General features: G+C 56.2%; 1 protein-coding gene across 1 annotated transcript in view; it reads left to right on the top strand.

Annotated features, from left to right (window-relative positions):
• Positions 1-1,439: 1,439 nt before the first annotated feature.
• Positions 1,440-22,384, top strand: part of Ahnak2 (AHNAK nucleoprotein 2) — a 44,864-nt gene continuing 23,919 nt past the window's right edge. Inside the window, exons 1-7 of the mRNA XM_085830711.1 lie at positions 1,440-1,517; positions 15,760-15,815; positions 15,939-16,037; positions 16,742-16,858; positions 17,524-17,665; positions 17,937-18,112; positions 18,233-22,049. Of these exons, the coding sequence (XP_085686837.1) occupies positions 1,463-1,517; positions 15,760-15,815; positions 15,939-16,037; positions 16,742-16,858; positions 17,524-17,665; positions 17,937-18,112; positions 18,233-22,049 (4,462 nt within the window). The 5' untranslated portion in view covers positions 1,440-1,462. The remainder of the gene's footprint in view (positions 1,518-15,759; positions 15,816-15,938; positions 16,038-16,741; positions 16,859-17,523; positions 17,666-17,936; positions 18,113-18,232; positions 22,050-22,384) is intronic.

Raw genomic sequence — 22,384 nt, 5'->3', positions numbered from 1 at the left:
TGTGTGTGTGTGTGTGTGTGCGCACGCGCGCACGCATTGGTGTGAGTGTGTGATTTTGTCCTTGTGTCTGTGAGGCCCTTCTGCTGCAGGTTAGCCTCTTCTGGCTCCCGCCCTATCTTCCCACCCTAGGAAAAGTGGTGAACGTGCCTCTCTGTCCACCCGGCATGGCCACCACACTTGCCAGGAACACTTTTCCCCACTCAGGTCTGCACCATACTGGGCTCATAGAACTCCGCTTCTGTGGAAACAGCTCTTGGACCTTTCCCTCCCCCAAATATGTTCCCTTGCATGGATGGCACCTAAGTAGAGGCTGCTGAAATCCCACCCTCCCCCATCAAGGCCTTACCCAGTTCTCTTAGCAACCAGAATGTTCCAGGACCATTGAAGTCTCACCCAACCTCACGACCCTAATTCAGCTGCTCTTGATTTACAGAACGCCTCCCCCATGCTTCGACCCTGTGCTCCTTGACAGACGCCCCCTTAGTCCTAGTCCAAGCAGGCTTTTTCCAGCCCCTGCTCTCTTCCTCATCTTGGGAACTCAAGTTACCTCTCCAGTGACAGTGACAGTGACTTCCTGCACTGTTTTGCTCACAGCTCACCCTAGGCTGCCAGGAACCTGTCAGAGACCCCTCCTAGCCAGATGTCTAGTACTGCCCTGAAGGGGCCCTCATTTGTACCTTCACTGTCTTGCAGCCCAGGGGCCATGACTAGGTCAGCTGCCAGGCTTTCTACAAAAAACATTAAAAGGATAAATCCTGACTTGGGGCTGCAGGATGGCTCTGGACCGACCATCCTGGACGGCCTACAGAGGATCTGCCCAGGGCCACCTGTCTCCAAACTAGTGGCTTCTAGCCTGTCCTTGCATCTGCTGCCCCTCTTTCCTCTTTTGGCCCTGAACCCCATCTTTTCCTGAGGAGTTCAGGTCGCAAGTCATCTCCCTTGGAAGTCATCTCCCTTGGACTTGCGCACTCCCCTGTCACTCCCCCAAACTGGAGGTAAAGAAGCCCTGGATTCCGGGTGCAGGGATCTGGTGGCCCCTGGAGGAACTTAACTAATCTCTGCTCCAGAAATATAATCTGGAGGAGGGCAGGGGAGGGGGTGGTGTGTGTGTGTGTGGGGGGGTGAGGTCAGCTAGGGATGGGGAGGACCACAGGGGCCTGGGTCCGACGGGGCGGGGCCGTCGTGGGGCGGGGCCGAGGCTGCAGCAACCAATGGGCTGAATGAGACCGGCAGCGCCGCTCGCGTCGCCCCTGCGGAGTGGTCAGCACCGGCTGGGCGGGCCAGGGCGGGGCCGGAGCCAAGGTCTGGAGGTACCCCAAGAGTTAGCTGCAGTCACAACCCGGCTGCCCGCGGCAGCACCGGGCAGTGAGGCCGTGGGAGCCGCCCTTCTCCTGGCGCATCAGCTCCGGGACCGCGACTGGACGCGCAGGGCCGCCGCCCGCCCGCACCACTAGCCGCCAAGATGTGCGACTGCTTCCACGTGGTGTTGCCCACCTGGCCCGGAGCCCCCGGCAGCGGTGCGCCTCATCCCCGCTTGCAACCCGCTCCCCTCGGGCGGGTGGGCTGTGCGGGCGTGACGGGGACGCGCAGTGCGGGACAGGCTGCGCGCGTCAGAAAGGGCAGGAGAGATGGCTAGGGGCTGGAGGGCGGGCGGGTCTTGCGTGCTTTCGGACCTTCGCTGGCTCTGTGGGTCTCTGCATCTCGCTTGCACTTGTGCCTGCCTCGTGCTTTTCACCCCCACCCTATCTCTTTAGCTCACTTTGTTTCTCGGGTTTTCATTACACTGTGTGGCTCCCTGCACGCCGGACTCTCTCGTTGTCACTGTCTCTTCCCTTTTCATCAAGATCCTCCTGCCTGTAACCTTCTAAGACGCTCCCTTGACTAGTAAGGCGGCTTCAGAGGCAGGTGTGCTTCATACTAGATGGAACAGGTCCAAGGCGAGCATGAGGCAGTCCTGGGCTAGGAGACCTTCTGCTAGATCTAGCTTCTGACCTGCTTTTTGAGGGACCATCCTTGACTTGACCAGGACTTAGGTTGGAGCTAACAGGCTATGCGCTGTGCTGGATCCACCGTGTGGCTACTATGTATATGGGTGACAAACAAGGTGTGGCTGGGGGCAGGGCTGGTTTTGAGGTCTGGGGCCTTCTAAGGGGCCTGAGTAGAGTCCTGTTATACTAGTCATGGGGAGTTGACACGCCACCCCATCACCACCCCCAGGATAGTCAGTGCCCCTCTTGCTGAGCATATCTGTGGCAAGGTGGGTACCTGGTGCTTTTTACCTGGTGGTTCGTGCCCTAGCCTGGGCTTATCTCTAGTGTCTTGGAGGGTGGGGTGGGGGAGCAAGAAACCGTCCTTCAGACGCTGGGTCATTAATGCAGCAGCCTGGCCACACCCAGGGCACCTGGCCAGCCACTGCCCAGGGGATTGAGACAGAAGAGCTGCACTGGTCCAGACTGGACCCCTTTCTACACTGGTAGAGACTACACTGGTTCCCTCTGCAGTGGTACAGGCTAGACCCTGCTCTGGGGAAAACAATTGACGACAGTTTTGACTATGGGGCTGTTCACGATTTCAGAGGGGTGGCCCTGCCTGGCATCCTCTGTAGTGAGAGTAGAGTTCCCATAGTCCTCCCTGGGGCCCGTTTGTCCTGTGTGGATTGAGGTCTGGGACTCTCCCACACACAGTTGAGAGCCCAAGGGCCCTGACTAGCCCTGCTAGCAGTGGGAGAGTGATGAACCCCACCCTCATCTTCCTCCTTCCCCATTGCTGGCCCTGACCCACATCACTACAGATTGGCCTCCCCAGAGAGAGAAAACCCAAGGACATAGGGCTGCTCCGCCTCCAGTTTGCCTGAGTGGCTTCCTTCTTCTTAGGCTCAGGTTAGAGACCGCTTGACCCACATTCTGCACCCCGCACCCTGAGCCCGAATCTCTCCCACTCAAGGATGCTAGTTCTTCCCGCTTTTAACCGGTGGTTCCCTGCTCCGTCTGGAACAGCTCTCCTTGTGTCCACCTGCTCTTAGGGAGCCGGAGCAGCGGCCTCTAGTGCAGCTCTGGTAGGATACTTTTTTTTTTTTTTTTTTGGTTTTTCGAGACAGGGTTTCTCTTTATAGCTCTGGCTGTCCTGGAGCTCACTTTGTAGACCAGGCTGGCCTCGAACTCAGAAATCCGCCTGCCTCTGCCTCCCGAGTGCTGGGATTAAAGGCGTGCGCCACCACGCCCGGCTTTTTTTTTTTTTTTTTTAAAGATTTATTTATTTATTATATGTAAGTACACTGTAGCTGTCTTCAGACACTCCAGAAGAGGGCGCCAGATCTCGTTGCGGATGGTTGTGAGCCACCATGTGGTTGCTGGGATTTGAACTCTGGACCTTCGGAAGAGCAGTCAGGTGCTCTTACCCACTGAGCCATCTCACCAGCCCCCTGGTAGGATACTTTTAAGATAAGGGTTTGGAGGGTTCTGCCTAGGCTGTCCTCAGTCCTGCACATGGGGCCCAGGAATATGCACGCTTCCCAAGGACACTCCCTAAGGGTTGAGGAGGAGGACTGGGTTCAGGCCTTTTACAGCCGTAGCCCACTCCCAACAGGCCAGAGTTGCCCTCCTGTGCCAGTCTCTGGTGCTCACCCCTGGCAGCCTGCCACCTCCTACAGCCCCGGGGCAGAGCCCTGTCTCAGTCATTTTGCGCAGAGGTTGCCCCCTGGAGGCTGTTTTGGAAATGTACCTACACAAGATTGAGTGAGGGTGGGGTGGGGCTGTATAGGGTTACACCCAACCCCGGAATGCCCAAATACCTTTACCCACTGTGAGATGGACCTTACACAAGTCTCCTGATGGACATGTTTAACCCCATAGATGCTGGGTGTCATACCCCTGAGGGCATGTGGGTTTCTTCCCAGAGGCAGAGCTGAATCCCAGACAGAGTGACAGGGAACTGGGGTCTCAAAGCTGAGGTCCCTGTGCTGCACCTGGGTGAGGCTGGCATAGCCTAGGCACTAACCACCAACACACTTTAAGAAACTACTGTTGGATCTGGGGAACCCTAGGTGGGGACATCATGAGGGGACATCTGGATGTTCTTTCTGTGGGGTTGGGGACCAGGGTGTGACTAGGTCCTTTCTCCACAGAGTATAGGGTCAGGGCAACTGTTTAAGCGTCCAGCCTTAGGGTTGGGGTGTAGGTCCAGACCTGACATTTGTGCCCAGGAGTGCCTGGGCTACCATGCAGAGGGGGAGGAGGGAGAGGGGGAGGGGCTATACCCCAGCGAGGACACATGCTAGCTCTGCTCTGTCATCTCTTGGGCAGGGTTGTCCACACTGGTGGGAATCTATGTTCCCAGAGATGCTGAGCATAGTGGGACTCTCTAGGCATCCAGCCAAGACACAGGCCATATTCCCTGAGAGATGGGAGGTGGTTCTGAAAGGTGCTAGCTCTGTCCTGTGCTACCGGGCAGAACACAAAAGGGGCTGGACTCTGGTAGCCCCACCTCAGCCTGAATGGATCCATGGTGGGACAGGCACTGACTGAGGAGGAAGCAATGGAGGTCATAAGGATTTATTTCCTGCTGGAGGGAAGTGAGGGCAAAAGAGGATGTTGGGCTCTCTCTCTCTCTCTCTCTCTCTCTCTCTCTTGCTCTCTTGCTCTCTCTCGCTCTCTTGCACTCTCTCTTGTGCTCTCAGTCTCTCACACACATTCTCTCTTGCTCTTTCTCACTCTTGCTGTCTGTTGGTCTATTTTCAAGACAAGGGTTTCTCTGCATAGCCTCGGCTTTTCTGGAACTTATTGTGTAGACTAGGCTGGCCTTGAGTTCAGAGATTTTCCCCTGCCCCTGCTGGGATCATAGAACTGGGATTAAAGGTGTGCATCTCCACTGCCCAGTAAGGCTCTTTATTTGGATGGTTTAGGTGACAGAACAGGCTTCATTCTGCTCTCTCCAAGCCACAGGCTGCATCTGCTGTTATCAGCCAAGAAAGGGATTGTTTGGGCATGAGTGTAGACAGGAAGACAGAACCGGCAGATCCTCTAGCTTCCCAACCTCCTGGGCCCTGGCAGCTGTGCCCACCTCCACCTGGGAAGGCCTAGTCATTGCCCCTGCTGGGAGCATTTTACTCCAGCCCTCTGTGTCCTCCCTTCTGTGACCTCCTCCACACCCTGTACTGAAGCTGTTTGTGTTTCAGGTGTAGCTTGGGTCAGCTTGGCTAGGGAGGAGAGGTTCTAGCCGTGGCAGAGAGAGTGAGACGCTTATCTACCTGGGCATCACTACCACCCAGGAGCAAAACGCCAAGATCTTACCAGCTTTGATCCCTGCCCAAGAGGAGGAGGCAGATCCTGCACTCAGGGATGGTGTCAGGTCAGAGAGATGCCTATTCATCCCTGCCTATCCACTTAGTGAGAGCTGGTACCACTATACCCAAGAGGTCCCAAAACTTTGGGGAGAGAGCAGACAGTGGCCTGGATACATGGAGGAGCCACCGAGGGCTCAAAATCCATGAGGAGGGAGACCACAGGGCAACAGTAACTACGTTCACCAGGCTGGATCTGCGTAGGGGACAGGGGCTGAGGAAATGGAGTTGGACAGAAGGAAGAATGTATCCGTGAGTTTGGACCAGAGTCATAGGTGGAAACATTGAACTCCCAATTTTGGACCCCATTCTAAGGGAAGCTGCTGTCCTGCGAAGGGCATTTCTCTAGGGGCCCTGTCTTCCTGTTCTCTGCCTCTGTCTCTGGGTTTCCCTTTATTTTTCTTTTTTTGGAAGTCACAGGCCAAGGGAGCCAAGGCCTGCCTTGCTGGGATAAATATTTAATAGTCAGAAGCACTTTCTCAGACGGAAAATTGGATTGGGGCCCAGGAGGCCTGGGGCAGGAGGCTGTGTTCCCCACTCCCCACACCCCACACATGGCAGAAACACTTCCAGCCGCTCCTGCCACGGGCTGTGAGCTCCTCCCTGGCCAGCACGCTGCAGTGCACACCTGGCCCCAACCTGTACATGTGAGAACAGAGGACAGAGCTGAGGTCACTCTCCAGGGTCCTGGCTGTGAACTTAGTCCTTTTATCCCAATGGCGGGCAGAGTGGCTGGGTGTTGTGAGGCAGTTGGAAAGGGACCTCAAGTCACTTTCCTGACCCAGTATGGTGCAGGCAGCAAGGGTTCCACACAGCTCAGGGCCTCACCTGGACCTGAGCCTCCTCTTCCACAGCTTGTCCTCTGCCCCTTAGGGGCTGCCGCACACTGAGATTTGCAAGTGCAGGTGACTCAGCCCTTCCCAGTGGAGTCTGCCCCCCCCTCCCCGCTTGCTACAGAGTGGAGGACCGAACCGAAGCTACCATGCAGGCAGTGCACTCCAGTTGCCCTGTCCCTCCCCGTGCTTTCTTGGATCCCCTAGTGGCCCTTGTTTCCTGAGAGCTGGACCCTCTGTAGGAGGAAGAAAGGCAGCTTGTCACAGATGCCTGGCTGCCAGCCCACTATTGGGTGGCTCCTTCATTGGCAGGCCTTGCTAGAGGGTGGGCGGGTGGCAGCAGCACCCAGGCCGTGCTGTGACGCATCCCCTGGGAATGCCCTCAGCTGAGTCACTAGCAGCTGCCCCCAGCCCCACCCGGTCTCATCACTGTCACTGCCAAGTTCCCATGTTGTTAAAGAGCTGAGCTGGGGGGGGGGGTATCCTGGCAGCTTCCAGCAGACTTGTCTGTGCAGTGGGCGTCGCTCGACACATCCAGACACCTGGGTCTGTGACTCAGCAGATGTCCAATGCCCTCCACAGACTCAACCTGACCACTGGGTCTGCTACGTGGAATCAAGGATTGATCAGGGTGTGTGGGCTTCCTTAGGATCTGAGGTAGGCAAAGCCTGCTGAGAGTCGAGTGAGCGAGCCCCTCTGGGTTGAATATGGGCAAGGGGCAGCTCATGAGGCCCCCTAGAATCGCAGTTCCAACTCTTCTTCCTTACTGTCAACCGTCCCCAAGCCCTGTCATCTGTCCCTGAGCCATCCATCCATGCAGCAGTACGGTGCACCTTAGCTAGGAGCTTGGGTTGGAGGTGATCATGGGTCCTCAGGTGGGGCAAGGGACAGAAGAGGAAGGGGAGAGTCAGAACTGTGGGACTCACAGGTAGAGGGGCTGATGGGATGGATGACCAGGCTCAGGAGAACCCAGTGGCAGCAGGGGAGCTCCAGGACAGCATTCTCCCCCCCCCCCCCCCCCCCCCCCCGCACTCCGGCTCCCTGATGACTCAGCCAGCCTCACTCCACCTAGAGCTGACAGTTTGGTTTGGTTTGGTGTCAGGCAGTAAACAGAGTTCCCAGGTGAGAGCTGTCTGGGGGGTGGGGCCCTGGAGCGGGAGGTGGGGAGCCGGCTGGCTTGTGCCCTGTAAATAGAGTTGTTTTCTCCATCCATGACCGTTAGGTTTTCAAGCCAAGGTTGGGGGAAGGAAGCCTGTCCAGACTGAGACTGTCCCCGAAGCCTCTTTGCCCACCAGTGACCCCTGCCTTCTCCCGTCCTTGGGGCTCTCTGAGGTGTCCTCACTTGCCTCTTCCAGTGGCTCTCATTTCTGGCCCGTTATGCCGATCTGGGATCTGGTGTGTTTCTAAGGGCTGCCCTTGTTGACTGTTCCCTGTCCTCGACCCCTTAGCCTTAACCGTGCGTGTGAGCCTGCCGTAGCCTGTCCGCAGGTGGAGGTGCCCAGAGCCGGCACTGGGATCCCAACAGAGTGACAGCTAGTACACCCAGTGGCACCTGCCTGGGTCTGCTGGCCACCTAGAGCTAGCAGGGGCTGAGAGTGGAGCTGGTCTGAGGGGAGAGGGAACAGAGCTGAGCAATGGGAGTCTTGAGGGCTGAAGCCCAAGGACGCAGGCTTCTCATCCACTACTAATCTCTAAATAATAAAGGTACAAGGGAAGCACAAATGTCAGTTTCGAGATCCAGCTACACCTATCTTATGCAGTACCATTCACCGCAGCTCAGGTTCAGGAGACATCATTTGCCAGAGGGCTAGGTAGGAAGGTGTTGTGTTGGTTAAATGGTGTGTGTGTGTGTTTAAAGACAGGATCTCGCCGTGTAGCTCTGCCTGTTCTAGGATTTGCTATGAGGACCAGGCAACTCTCAAACTCACAGAGATCTGCCTGTCTCTGTCTCCCAGGTGTGAACCACCACGCCCAACCCCCTTCTCTTTCTAGAATCCCCAGCCACCACAGGGAAACTGAGACCCAAGGCTTGAGAATGGGAGAACCTGCTTCATATCTGTGTATCCACACAAAAGGCAGCTGCTTACACAGTAACTGGCTGGGGTAGTGGTTGTGAGTCAGACAGCAGGCGTTTCCTCTTCAGGTCAGCTGCCTGAGCTGGTGGGGGTTGGGGAGCTGGGGTGGGGTCCCTGGCTCCCAGAGATGGAATGGAGCATGTGAGGGGAACCACCCACTCCCTCTGGTAGGGTGTGTGTGTGTTTGTGTGTGTGTATTCGAGCTCGAGCTCGCTGGGGGAGGGGGGGGTTGGACGGGCTCTTAGCCTGGCTGAAGACATGGGAGGAGGGACAGTGAGGGGAGGGGCTGTGGAGGGGAGGATCTGGTGGGAGGTAGCCAGCCCAGGATCTCTTCTAGACAAGTTTGGGAACGTGTCCTCTTCGGAGAAGTGGCTGCACCCCTTCTGCACCCTGTCCCCTCCTGGGCTCAGCCCTGCAGCACCTGCCCCTCTCACCACTCAGCAGGTCAGAGGGGGCCCGATGGGCAGACAGCAAGGGAGGCCTCAGGGGCAGAGCTGGGCCGGGCATCTTCCTGCTGATGTTGAAGGATGGGGGTGTCAGTTCTTTGTGGCTCCAACTAACTTGTGCCAGGGCCAGCCAGGCTGGGTTGGGAAAAACACTAACAAGGAACTGTCTGAGGGCTCGGGACTAAGAAGGCTTGGAGCAGTACCTCCCGGTTTGCACTGCAGGCTGTGGGCTGCCACAGAACTCCCAGTGCCCGAGCCGTGCCGCTGTCTGGTGTAGGTAGTAGCTTTTGTTTGGAGGAAGCCTAAGTTGTGAAGGACCTTGGTGCCAAAGGGACCAAATAGCTATTTTAGTAGCAGAATCCAGAACTGCAAGGTTGGGTTTTATGGTTCAGGGAGAGGTCCCCAGATTTTGTCTACAGATCTGATTTGATGTACAAAAGCCTGGGGTGGCCATAGAAGTTGGCTCAGACAACAGACAACTTGCTTACTGGGGGTACCCAAGATGGGACTGGAGTTGTGGACTACCTACGTTGGGTCACACTGTCCCTGGTGTCCAGAATTTTGTCCTTTTACTCAACAGATCAGGGTGGCTGGTCTATTCTTGGGTGGTTGAGGGTGTGGTGGCTATTCCTGCTGGCTTCTGAGTCTTTGGGGGTTGATGGGCTTAGTATATTTCTTGTGTCTCAGATTCTCGAGATACAGCAGCTGGCCTGGGCCCACCTACTGGTCCTTTGCATCTTTCTAAGTGTCTGGGCAGGGGTGCTCATTGCCATTTTATTTTGATTTTTGAGGCAGGTTCTTTCTCAAATAGCCCGCACTGGCTTTGAGCTCACTGTGCAGCTTTGACCAGCCCCGAGTTTCCTGTCATCTTGGCTCTGCCTCTCGAGTGCCAGGATTAATGGCCACAAGTCGCCACAGTCTGTCTTGCTGGGAGTTTTGACCAGTTCATTTTCTTTTCCTTCCTTAGCCATTTCTTGTACTAGTAGTGTTCATTGTGAATCACGCTCCCTCCAAGTCCTTGGGAGATGCAGAGACGGTGACAGGACTGCCTCACTGCCTGCTTGTTTGGCCAGGGGGGGTGGGGGTGTGGGCACATAGCAGCCTATGAAATGTCCCACATGGGAGAGGGCCTAGGCACAGGGAGAAGCAGTGAGCTGAGGCAGGGGGAGAGGTGATTCCAGGAAGCTTGTTTTAAGAAAGAAAAATGTGAACGTTTTCCTGGGCCAGGCTGGTCTATACGGGGAAGAGTTCTGGCCCTGGACCGGGTGGCTCAGCCCTTTGGAGCTGGCTCTCTTCCTAGTCTCAGTCTTATCTCCAGAAGCATTGGGGGATGGAATGGGCAGGCCCGCCACTGCCTGGGGTGTTGCTCCACAAGGTCTGAAAGTCTCATGACAGTCATCCCAGCTTAGCACTTGCTTTGTGAAGTTCCGGGACTGGGCGAGGCCTGAGGACATGCAAGGTGGGGTGCATGCGAGCCCATGAAGACGCAAGGATCTCAATCTGAAAGCAGAGGCCTTCCCAGTGTGAGCCTGCCCTGGGCCCTAACTGCCACTGCTTCACACTGGGCTGTCGCTGGAAGCTCAGAGGGGCACCCCTGGCCAGACACATGTGTGTACACGTCTCGGGCTGCTGGACAGCTGTGGTTCTCTCAGCCAGTTTTCTCACTGTCCTGGCAACATGCAAATGCGCCCTCCGAAACAGGCCCCACCTGGAAGTCAAAGCAGTCTAGAGTCTGAGTGCAAACTCTAGTTTTGTTTAAGTGAATGTCCCACCCTGCTTCCATGGCCCTGCTGCCGGTCCTCAACAGAGAGGTGACCATGGATGGTGGGGGCAGCGTGCCTTTCTGTGGAGCCCCTGCCTCCTTCCCTTACTGTCCCCCAGGCTGACATGTTCACCTCTACCATAAAATATCTCAGTTCCCGGAACTCCAACTTCTCCAAACCGGGAGCCTCCACCATGGCACCCCCACCGTACCCCTGCCCAGCCCCACCATGCCCTGAGTGCAGGTTTGTGCCTGTAGGAGTGGGGTGCTAACGGCAATGTTTGGGACTGAGTGAAGGGTTTGTGATGTTGAGGAGGGACCAGGGAATTTGGGGGGAATATCAGGTGACAGTGGCCAGACCTGCTAGGCTTGGCTCAGGTGTGTCCCCATCTCCTCCTCTATAAAACAGGGCTTTGGTGACTGTCAACAACCTGTGTCATTATCAAGGTGGCAGTGTTCACAGCTGGGCTGTTTACAGAGCTGCCTCCGAGAGACATACGTAGGCAGGTACTTAAGTAGCTTCCCTGTCCAGGCCTGGGCGTCGGGTTCTAGGTGGGCGAGGCTGGGCTCTCAGGCTTCCGTCCTTCCCACACCTGGCAGGGGCAGGCAGCCTCCACTCTGCAACCAGGAGGGTTTCCATGGCCTCTTTGTGCATTCTTGGGCAGGGGTGGGGTGGGGACCGGTGGGCTCCTGCTAGCCCCTGGAGTAGAGCCTGGTGGCAAAGTCCATGCCTCTGAGCAGGGCCATTGCTCTCATCCTATAAGGAAAAGAGGGCTGTGTGGGTGAGATTGTGAACATGGGAGCTTGCTAACCCCAGGTAGCAGGGCCAGGTCTGGTCTGCCTCTTGCTTCCTTCCCTCCCTCCCATCTTGGACTCCCAGCACAGAGTGCGTCTAACTAGATCTCAACATCTTTCCTCAGGGGCTTTTCACACCTGTGAGACTTCCCTGACACAGATTTGGAATACAGTTTCTCAGGGGTAGGTCACTACCTGCCTGTGGGGGTCTTCCATTCGAACTCCAACCTGACCCAGTACTGAGCTTGGGCCTCGGGCAGGGAAACAGGAAGATATAGGTTTACCTACCCTGGCCTGGGTTCCAAGACGGGGAACTGACCCAGATGCCTCTTTCCACATCCCCTGCCCCTTCCCCTTCTCTCTCCATCCCTGAAGTCAATATGCATCTAGGGCAAAGTGGATTCTGTGAGCAATCCCGGGAGCCCCAGCATTGGTGGGGTGCATGGACAGAGACTGGGGTAGGAGGATGGTGATGGAGCCCGATGGTTGACTAACTTCTCTTCTACCACCAGGTTATGAGGTGGCGGCCTGTGGGACATGCACATGGGGTTCGGGGGATATTTCGTTTTGGGTGTTATCTTGCCTAAGGTCGGTTTTATGAATGGGGAAACTGAGACTCTCTGGCTTTGATGATGTCCTGGAGTTCATAGTTCAGCCCACAGGGTAGTAGTAAGGAGAAGATAGAAGCCAATAGTCCTTCTTTGGGCCTCCCCACCTCTCCTGGGAGGACCAACCCCCAAAGCTCCATCCCTAGTCCTCTAAGAACAGCAGTAAGGAAGGTATGGGGAGTTCTAATAGGCATGATCCAGGGGACAGGTGTGTCAGGACCCTCAGGGTGGCCTTTGTGCACACAGTGGGAAACCCAGGTTCAGAGAGGAGGCAGATCTGCTCATAGTCAGACAGTACATTGTCCAGAGCACAGTAGCTTGCACCCCATAATAATGCCCCTCAGGATAGTGATGAAGCTGTTCATCTCCAGCACTGATTCCCTTGTGGGGGCAGTCCCTGGAGCCCAGGCCCAGCCAAGGTACAGGGCCTGTCTTTGAATAGTTAGGAACTTTAGGCTGGAGTTCTACGGGGAAGGAAAGCTTTGTTTGTTTCTTCTAAGTCCCAATAAAACTTTATTTACAAAGGCATGCAGTGGGAGAGATGAGGCCGCTCACTCACTGCCTTTCCGTCGTCTGGCACATAGAAGGTATCTCGACTTAGATCATTTAGAAAATTTGTAGGGTGCTGGACCTGGTGGCGCACACCTTTAATCCCAGTCCTTGGGAGGCAGAGGCAAGTGGATCTCTGTGAGCCCCAGGACAGCCAGGGTACATAGTGAAACCCTGTCTCAAAAACGAGGGGCTGGAGAGATGACTCAGCAGCTAAGAGCACTGATTGCTGTTCCAGAGGTCCTGAGTTCAAATCCCAGCAGCAACATGGTAGCTCACAACCATCTGTAAAGGGACATAAAATAAATAAATCTTAAAAGACAGACAGAAAATGGTAGGGCAGTGTGACCAGTGATGTACACATGTTGCTGGGACAGTAGAGCATGCTGGGAACTATAACAACAAGCTGGTGCCTGTTAGCCATGTAGCTGCAATAGCCTGGGTAGTTACCAGCAAACTGTTTGCCAAATTGGTTGCCCCAGTTCACCTCAGCCTAGGATAGCACAGGAATTCCTGCTGTCCACAGCTTCCTCTCCTTCAGTACAGCCAGGCTTTCTCACTTCAGCCCCTCTGGTGGGAATAGCAGGACACCTCATGTGCTGTTGACTTGACAGTTGTACGTCCTACGTGCACGCCCTCCTTGCTCCTTATACTCCCCGTCCCGGTTGGTGCTTGCTTCTCGTGCTCATTCGACGGACATGCTCACTGGATGGAGAAGTACATTTACACAAAACCAGGAACCTCAGCCCAGTTCCCACGTACAGCCCAAGATGGAGGGCTTAGCTAGTGCAGTGGAGAGAGTCTCAGGTTGCAGTCATCTGGGAGGAGGGAGCTGCAGCCAGGCTTTCTGTGCACTCTGTCAACATTTGCACGTGGACCAGCGGAAGGTTCGCTAGTTCCCGTGGGTCTGAGCATTAATACACACCCACTCAGGACTTCATCTGCTCCTTACACACCAGGGGATTCTGAGGCTTCCCACACTGGGGATTGGATTCAGGTACTCATGCTTGGAAGGCAAATGTTTTGCCAACTGAAGCTCTGTCTCTGTCTCTGTCTCTGTCTCTGTCTCTGTCTCTGTCTCTGTCTCTGTCTCTGTCTCTCTCTCTCTGTCTCTCTCTCTCTCTGTGGGTTTAATGGTTATCTTTGTAGGAGAACACCTTTATTTTTGCCAGTATTTGAAAGATTGTTTACTGGGTAGGAAGTTCTTTCCTTCAGTCTTTGCAAATATTGTTGTATTTTCTTCTGATTTCCATAATTCTATTTATTTATTTATTTATTTATTTATTTGAGACAGGGTTTTTGTGTAGTCCTAGCTGTCCTGTAACTGCCTGCTTCTCCCTCCCAAGTGCTAGGATTAAAGGTGTGTACTACCACCACCTGGATTCTTCCCTCCTTCCTTCCTTCCTCCCTTTCTTTCTTTCACAAAGTCTCATAATGTAGTGCTGGGTAGACTACAATTTACTAAGTAGACTGAGCTGTCCTTGACCTCACAGAGACCTGTCTGCATCTACCTCTGGATCGCTGGGATTAAAGTGTGCACCACTACACTCTTGCCTTTTCTTTACATTTTTGCTTTGAGTCATGGCCTTGCTGTGTTGCCTAGACTTGAATTTGCTGTCTTTCTCCCTCAGCCTCTGGGGTAGCTGGGATCTCAAGCATGCATTTGCAAACCTGGTTTAAAATATTTTTATTTTATATTAAAATAGTGAGTGTGAGCGTGTGAGTGTGTGTGAGAGTGTGTGTGAGTGAGTGTAAGTGTGTGTATGAGTGTACATGAGTGTATTGTGAGAGTGTGTGTGTGAGAGTGTGTGAGTGTATGAGAGATTGTGTGTGACTGTGTGAGTGAGTTATGTGAGAGTGTGTGTGAGTGAGAGTGTGAGAGTGTGTGTGTATGAGTGATTGAGATTGTGTGTATGAGAGTGTGTGTATGTGAGTGTGTGTGAGCATATGAATGAATATGTGTGATTGAGTCTCTGTATGTGAGTGTGTGTGTGAGTGTGTGAGTATGTGAGTGAGTGTAAGTATGTGTATGAGTGTACGTGAGTGTATGTGTGAGAGTGTGTGTGAGAGTGTGTAAGTGTATGTGAGATTGTGTGTGTGTGTTATGTGAGAGTGTGTGTGTGAGTGATTGAGATTATGTGTATGAGAGAGTGTGTGTATGTGAGTGTGTGTGAGCATGTGAATGAGTGTGTGTGATTGAGTCTCTGTATGTGAGTGTATGTGAGAGTGTGAGTATGTGTGAGTGCATGTGAGAGTGTGTGAGTGTGTGAGCATGTGTATGAGTATGTGAGAGAGTGTGAGTGAGTGAGTGTATGTGTGAGTATGTGAAAGTTGTGTGAGTGTGTGTGAGTGATTGAGATTGTGTGTGAAAGAGTGTGTGAGTGTGTGTGTGTGAGCATGTGAGTGAGTGTGTGTGAGTGTGTATGTGTGTGTGTGTGTGTACACACAGATGTCCATGCCATACAGCTCATGTGGAGGTAGCTCTCTCCACCCATCATATGGGTCCCAGGATTTGAGCTCAAGTTGTCAGGCACCATTACCTGCTGAGACATTTGTCCCACATCTGTCTACTAGGTTCCTTCCATTGCCTCTTCGGCTGCCTTTTTCTCACATGTGAAGGGCTGCCCCGCAGGTTACGGAGGCTCTGCTCTGCTCCTTTTTCTTCAGTGTTTCCTCTTGTGTTCTTCAACCTGTGTATGAGATGCAGTTTGAAGTATCTACTTCAGACTCCTCCAGTCCTCTTCCAATCCTCCTGCCTTTACCTCCCAAGTGCTGGGATTACAGGTGTGCCCCACCAAGCTGGGCTTTATAATCCTGGAGATTGAACCCAGGGCTTTGTGCACAGTAGGCAAGTAGTCTAACAACGTAACTACATTCCTAGCCCTCAAATGTTCTCTTTCTTTATGAGAACCTTCCATCAGTGTTTCCTTCAGTGTTTTAAACAGTCTGTAAGTGGCCATGAGCCTGTGTTAAGTGTGCCATCTGTGGACTCTTGGAGACACCATCCGCCAATTGCCTTGTTCAGTAGCATGAACCCCCGCCACCTTCCTGTTTCTTTTCACTGCCTACAATTCCTGCGTGGATGCTGGACATTTAGGAGAACACATTCCAGCAACTCTGGGTGTTCATTCAGGCTCAGGGTAGTTATTGCTTGTGGTTCTTCGTTGGACTAGATCTGCAAATCTACAGACTTTGAGCCCCAGACACCACTCTTTCTTAGCCCTACGGCTGCTCCCCACCTCTCCCACCCAGCGTCTCTGGATCTTATCTCAAGCCCGTGCTCACCCCTGCACACCCATGTCCTCCTGATAGCCTACTGCCCTTGTGCCCGCTAACAGCTCTTCTCTCTGTAGTGTCTGGCCGACAGCTGCAGCAGCGGGAGCCAGAGGCTGAGACGGAAGACGACTCTGTGAGTGTGGCCCTTAGAGGAAACCCATCCTCTCCAGTCCCTCTCCATCTCCCCACCCCACCCCACCCCACCCCCAAGGCTGGAGAGCTGCTAGTTAGAGGTAACCTCATTCTCTTCTGCCAGGTGACTGAAGGGCCTGCGGGTGAGATCATTCGGCCAAGGCCACAGGGGTCCTCACCTGTTTATGAATACACAGCTGAAGGTGCTGGCTTTGGAGGCCAGGTAAGCCACTGGGCAGAGCTGCTCGCAGAAGGAAGGCTCAGCTGTGGCCTGCAGACATGACTTTCCCTGCTCATTGGTGTCTGTTGCAGCCCACCTACCCTGCCTGGTGCACGTGTCTGCTTTCCCCCCACTCCTCCAGTGTCTCTCCCTTTGGTTAGCTGAGCCACTGTTAAGGTGGGAACGCCTCCAGCTCGTGTGTGTGTGTGTGTGTGTGTGTGTGTGTGTGTGAGAGAGAGAGAGATAGAGAGAGAGAGAGAGAGAGAGAGAGAGAGAGAGAGAGAGAGAGAGAGAGAGAGAAAGAAACCCTGAGAAGCCATGTGTGGCAGGGATATACACCTTAATGGCACACACACACACACACACACTCATAATGTCTTGGAGAGGAGACTATAGGCTTCCTTGTGAGAGAGCCTTGGCAGTAGTCAGAGAAGACCTGTCTACTCTAAAGAACTCATTTTACAGTTTGAAAGTCTTCCCCACCCTGAAATACCTCCAGCTGCTGCAGGGTCGGGGTGTGCCTGTTCCTCAGTAAGGAAATGGGAGGTTGAGTGTTGCCCTTCCCAGTTAGGACCCTGGGTACTCAGCTCTCCTGTATACTCTGCACCCCTAGAGTTCCTGTGCTCACACATCCTTCTGCTCTTCTGTATGGATCCTCCCTGGCACTCCTGGCTCTTTAGCAGTAACTCCCACCTTCTTGACTGCAGGAAAACAGCCAAGGCAGGCACAGCTCCTCTGGCAGACGTAGGTCCTGGTGGAAACGGGGTTCAGGGGACTCCGCAGCCTTCACCAGCATGAGCCATCCAGAGGTAGGTGCCTTGGCAGTGTGGCATCAGGGGAAACCATCCCTTAGGGACTTCAGCCCCAGGAGATGGAAGGAGGGCATACCCTCGTGCCCTGAAGCAGGACAGATGCAGACGAACATATTTACAGCTATGCCCCAATGTACAGTGGACAACACTGTAGAAAATGGTACCCAGGCTGTGGTGAGGAAGGGCCTTGGCCAAAGATGTGAGGGGTTTAGTGGGTACCCACCAAGGGGCACTTTGCCTCTGTGCTTTTCTGGATGGCCTTGGTTTGATTGATCACCTGAAGGATCAGGTGGACTGCAGAGGTTCCTGGGTGTCTCCCAGTGTTCATGTCTCTCTGGGGATGCAGAACAGGTGTTTTCCTGGGCTGGATGCTTGCATATTTGTAACAAACCAATGAAGGATGAGCAGAAGGGAGGCAGGCTCTCCCCTGGGGACTTGGCTGCCTAGACAGGCTGTCCCCTGTGGGGACAGAGTGAGATGATTCCACCTGAGGCTGCCTGTAGCTGGGCTTTCTCCAAATTTCAGACATAGCCTGCCCCACATGGCTGGTGGCCCAACCTCTGCTCAGTCAGCACAGAGCACCATCCTTGGGAGATACTGGACCCGACAATGATGCCCACAGGAGAGAGGCAAGCTACCATCATGACCTTGATGTTCCTCCGTTCCTTTTTGTGCAGGAGTCAACAGAGGTGACACTGAAGACTGATGTGGAGTCAGGAGCCAGTGGCTACAGTGTCACAGGTGGAGGGGATCAGGGGATCTTTGTCAAGCAAGTACTGAAGGACTCATCGGCTGCAAAGCTGTTCAACCTGAGAGAAGGTACCACAACTGTACTCTCTCTGGGCTCCATCCTCAGCTCTGGCATGGGAGGGGGAAGGAGAAACCTGCAGCGGGTGGGCCTCGTCTGAGGCTCAGGATGGCCTTATGGACTTTGCTCAGCCACTGAAGGTTGAGAAGGCACACTGTGCCCTGATTTTTCTGCCAGCTGTTTGAGGTGCAGTTGGGGAGCTGCCAAATGGCAATATGCAGCCCACTTTCCATGTCCTGTGGGGCCTGGGGCACTAAGCCTGTTTGCTTCTGTTTCCTTCAGGAGATCAACTGCTTAGTGCGACCATATTCTTTGAGCATATGAAATATGAAGATGCTCTTAAAATCCTTCAGTACTCAGAACCATACAAAGTTCAGTTCAGAATCAAACGGAAACTCGCGGCCAGCAAGGGAGAGGAAGGGGCTGTTCAGCATTCGCAGCCAGGCCAGGAAAATCAGGTAAGATCCAGGCTAGTGAGATCCAGGATGGCTCTGGTTACACTAGAGATCTCTTTCCTGTGAAGTGTCTCTGCTATGGGCTTTCGTCCCCAAACAACCCACACTTCCCTTCTGTTTCAGGACAAGGACATTGCTGATGGATGCATGGAGACCCCTACAAAAACTCTAGAAGAAGCTGGAGACCGAGAAAGGCTTATTTCTAAGTCCAGGGACGGACACCATAGGCGAACCCAGGACAGATTCTCCTGGCCAAAATTTCAAACCTTAAGGAGCAAACAGAGGGCAGGCCCCCGACGCTCACACAGTTCTTCAGAAGCCTCAGAACACAGGGACACACGAGATATGTCCCCCACAAGCACAGACACAGAGGTCCACAGAACAGCGGACAGACAGGAACGGAACACATGGGAAGGAAGACGAAGAAGGAGATTCCTGAATCTGAGGTTTGGAATGACATCAGGTCAGAGCCCAGCTACAAGTGAGCAGAAAGGCAGAGAACCCAAGGACGGGAGAGATGATGCTGGAGCGCTGGTGGAGTGCCCAGCACAGGAGGATGACACAAAGGACAGAGAAGTGGCAGTTGAAAGCCTAAGGAAGGACAAGAAAGAGACAACTGGGTTCATGTCTGAAAAATCTAGGCAAAAAACCATGAGAGACAATGATTACAACATGGAAAAAGAATTCCAAGGTAAAATAGAGTTAAAAACAGACAGACATCACAGGAAGAAAAAGCAGGTTAGAAAACAGGAAGAGCAGACAAAGCTTGTACAACAGGGAGGTGAGCCCAAAACAGGACAGAGAAGGGAAGACAGGTGGGAGGAAGTAGAAAGTCTAGAGATTGGCATTGCAAGATTATCTCTTAAAGACACACCAGAACAAAACAAGGAAGTGGATATAAAGGGCACTAGTGCCAAGCTGGAGGGGAAGCTGGCCCTGGCCAAGACGGACATGGCCGCCAAAGACAGCAAGTTCAAGATGCCCAAGTTCAAGATGCCCTCCTTCGGCGTATCCGCGCCTGGCAAGCCCAGCGTGGAGGCCTCTCTGGAGGTGGGTGCGCCCAAGGTGGAGGCGGACGTGGCCCCGCCCCAAGTGCAGGGCGACCTGAAGACCCCTGACCTGAGCATTCAGCTGCAGTCCGCCGACCTGGAGCTCAAGGCCGGCCAGGTGGGCGTGAAGCTGCCCGAGGGACAGCTGCCCGAGGCAGAGCTGCCCGCCGCCCAGGCTGCCGCTGCTGGGGCCGGCCTGAAGGGTCACCTGCCCAAGGTGCAGATGCCCAGCCTCAAGATGCCCAAGGTGGACCTCAAGGGGCCCCACGTGGACCTGAAGGGCCCCAAAGTGGACGTGAAGGGCCCCAAGGGCGAGCTGAGCGCCCCCGACCTGGAGGTGTCCCTGCCCGGCGTGGAGGTGGACATCCAGGCGCCCGGTGCCAAGCTGGAGGGGGAGCTGGCCCTGGCCGACAAGGACGTGGCCGCCAAAGACAGCAAGTTCAAGATGCCCAAGTTCAAGATGCCCTCCTTCGGCGTGTCCGCGCCTGGCAAGCCCAGCGTGGAGGCCTCTCTGGAGGTGGGTGCGCCCAAGGTGGAGGCGGACGTGGCCCCGCCCCAAGTGCAGGGCGACCTGAAGACCCCTGACCTGAGCGTTCAGCTGCCGTCCGCCGACCTGGAGCTCAAGGCCGGCCAGGTGCGCGTGAAGCTGCCCGAGGGACAGCTGCCCGAGGCAGAGCTTCCCGCCGCCCAGGCTGCCGATGCGGGGGCCGGCCTGAAGGGCCACCTGCCCAAGGTGCAGATGCCCAGCCTCAAGATGCCCAAGGTGGACTACAAGGGGCCCCACGTGGACCTGAAGGGCCCCAAAGTGGACGTGAAGGGCCCCAAGGGCGAACTGAGCGCCCCCGACCTGGAGGTGTCCCTGCCCGGCGTGGAGGTGGACATCCAGGCGCCCGGTGCCAAGCTGGAGGGGGAGCTGGCCCTGGCCGACAAGGACGTGGCCGCCAAAGACAGCAAGTTCAAGATGCCCAAGTTCAAGATGCCCTCCTTCGGCGTGTCCGTGCCTGGCAAGCCCAGCGTGGAGGCCTCTCTGGAGGTGGGTGCGCCCAAGGTGGAGGCGGACGTGGCCCCGCCCCAAGTGCAGGGCGACCTGAAGACCCCTGACCTGAGCGTTCAGCTGCCGTCCGCCGACCTGGAGCTCAAGGCCGGCCAGGTGGGCGTGAAGCTGCCCCAGGGACAGCTGCCCGAGGCAGAGCTGCCCGCCGCCCAGGCTGCCGCTGCTGGGGCCGGCCTGAAGGGCCACCTGCCCAAGGTGCAGATGCCCAGCCTCAAGATGCCCAAGGTGGACCTCAAGGGGCCCCACGTGGACCTGAAGGGCCCCAAAGTGGACGTGAAGGGCCCCAAGGACGAGCTGAGCGCCCCCGACCTGGAGGTGTCCCTGCCCGGCGTGGAGGTGGACATCCAGGCGCCCGGTGCCAAGCTGGAGGGGGAGCTGGCCCTGGCCGACAAGGACGTGGCCGCCAAAGACAGCAAGTTCAAGATGCCCAAGTTCAAGATGCCCTCCTTCGGCGTGTCCGCGCCTGGCAAGCCCAGCGTGGAGGCCTCTCTGGAGGTGGGTGCGCCCAAGGTGGAGGCGGACGTGGCCCCGCCCCAAGTGCAGGGCGACCTGAAGACCCCTGACCTGAGCGTTCAGCTGCCGTCCGCCGACCTGGAGCTCAAGGCCGGCCAGGTGGGCGTGAAGCTGCCCGAGGGACAGCTGCCCGAGGCAGAGCTGCCCGCCGCCCAGGCTGCCGCTGCTGGGGCCGGCCTGAAGGGCCACCTGCCCAAGGTGCAGATGCCCAGCCTCAAGATGCCCAAGGTGGACCTCAAGGGGCCCCACGTGGACCTGAAGGGCCCCAAAGTGGACGTGAAGGGCCCCAAGGGCGAGCTGAGCGCCCCCGACCTGGAGGTGTCCCTGCCCGGCGTGGAGGTGGACATCCAGGCGCCCGGTGCCAAGCTGGAGGGGGAGCTGGCCCTGGCCGACAAGGACGTGGCCGCCAAAGACAGCAAGTTCAAGATGCCCAAGTTCAAGATGCCCTCCTTCGGCGTGTCCGCGCCTGGCAAGCCCAGCGTGGAGGCCTCTCTGGAGGTGGGTGCGCCCAAGGTGGAGGCGGACGTGGCCCCGCCCCAAGTGCAGGGCGACCTGAAGACCCCTGACCTGAGCGTTCAGCTGCCGTCCGCCGACCTGGAGCTCAAGGCCGGCCAGGTGGGCGTGAAGCTGCCCGATGGACAGCTGCCCGAGGCAGAGCTGCCCGCCGCCCAGGCTGGCGCTGCTGGGGCCGGCCTGAAGGGCCACCTGCCCAAGGTGCAGATGCCCAGCCTCAAGATGCCCAAGGTGGACCTCAAGGGGCCCCACGTGGACCTGAAGGGCCCCAAAGTGGACGTGAAGGGCCCCAAGGGCGAGCTGAGCGCCCCCGACCTGGAGGTGTCCCTGCCCGGCGTGGAGGTGGACATCCAGGCGCCCGGTGCCAAGCTGGAGGGGGAGCTGGCCCTGGCCGACAAGGACGTGGCCGCCAAAGACAGCAAGTTCAAGATGCCCAAGTTCAAGATGCCCTCCTTCGGCGTGTCCGCGCCTGGCAAGCCCAGCGTGGAGGCCTCTCTGGAGGTGGGTGCGCCCAAGGTGGAGGCGGACGTGGCCCCGCCCCAAGTGCAGGGCGACCTGAAGACCCCTGACCTGAGCGTTCAGCTGCCGTCCGCCGACCTGGAGCTCAAGGCCGGCCAGGTGGGCGTGAAGCTGCCCGAGGGACAGCTGCCCGAGGCAGAGCTGCCCGCCGCCCAGGCTGCCGCTGCTGGGGCCGGCCTGAAGGGCCACCTGCCCAAGGTGCAGATGCCCAGCCTCAAGATGCCCAAGGTGGACCTCAAGGGGCCCCACGTGGACCTGAAGGGCCCCAAAGTGGACGTGAAGGGCCCCAAGGGCGAGCTGAGCGCCCCCGACCTGGAGGTGTCCCTGCCCGGCGTGGAGGTGGACATCCAGGCGCCCGGTGCCAAGCTGGAGGGGGAGCTGGCCCTGGCCGACAAGGACGTGGCCGCCAAAGACAGCAAGTTCAAGATGCCCAAGTTCAAGATGCCCTCCTTCGGCGTGTCCGCGCCTGGCAAGCCCAGCGTGGAGGCCTCTCTGGAGGTGGGTGTGCCCAAGGTGGAGGCGGACGTGGCCCCGCCCCAAGTGCAGGGCGACCTGAAGACCCCTGACCTGAGCGTTCAGCTGCCGTCCGCCGACCTGGAGCTCAAGGCCGGCCAGGTGGGCGTGAAG

Source organism: Mus caroli, unplaced genomic scaffold (genome assembly GCF_978045245.1).
Source record: "Mus caroli unplaced genomic scaffold, Mus_caroli_1 scaffold_14, whole genome shotgun sequence".
In the NCBI taxonomy this organism is placed as follows: domain Eukaryota; kingdom Metazoa; phylum Chordata; class Mammalia; order Rodentia; family Muridae; genus Mus; species Mus caroli.
Note: the sequence above shows the minus strand (reverse complement) of the source record. Positions and strands in the feature narration are given on the sequence as shown.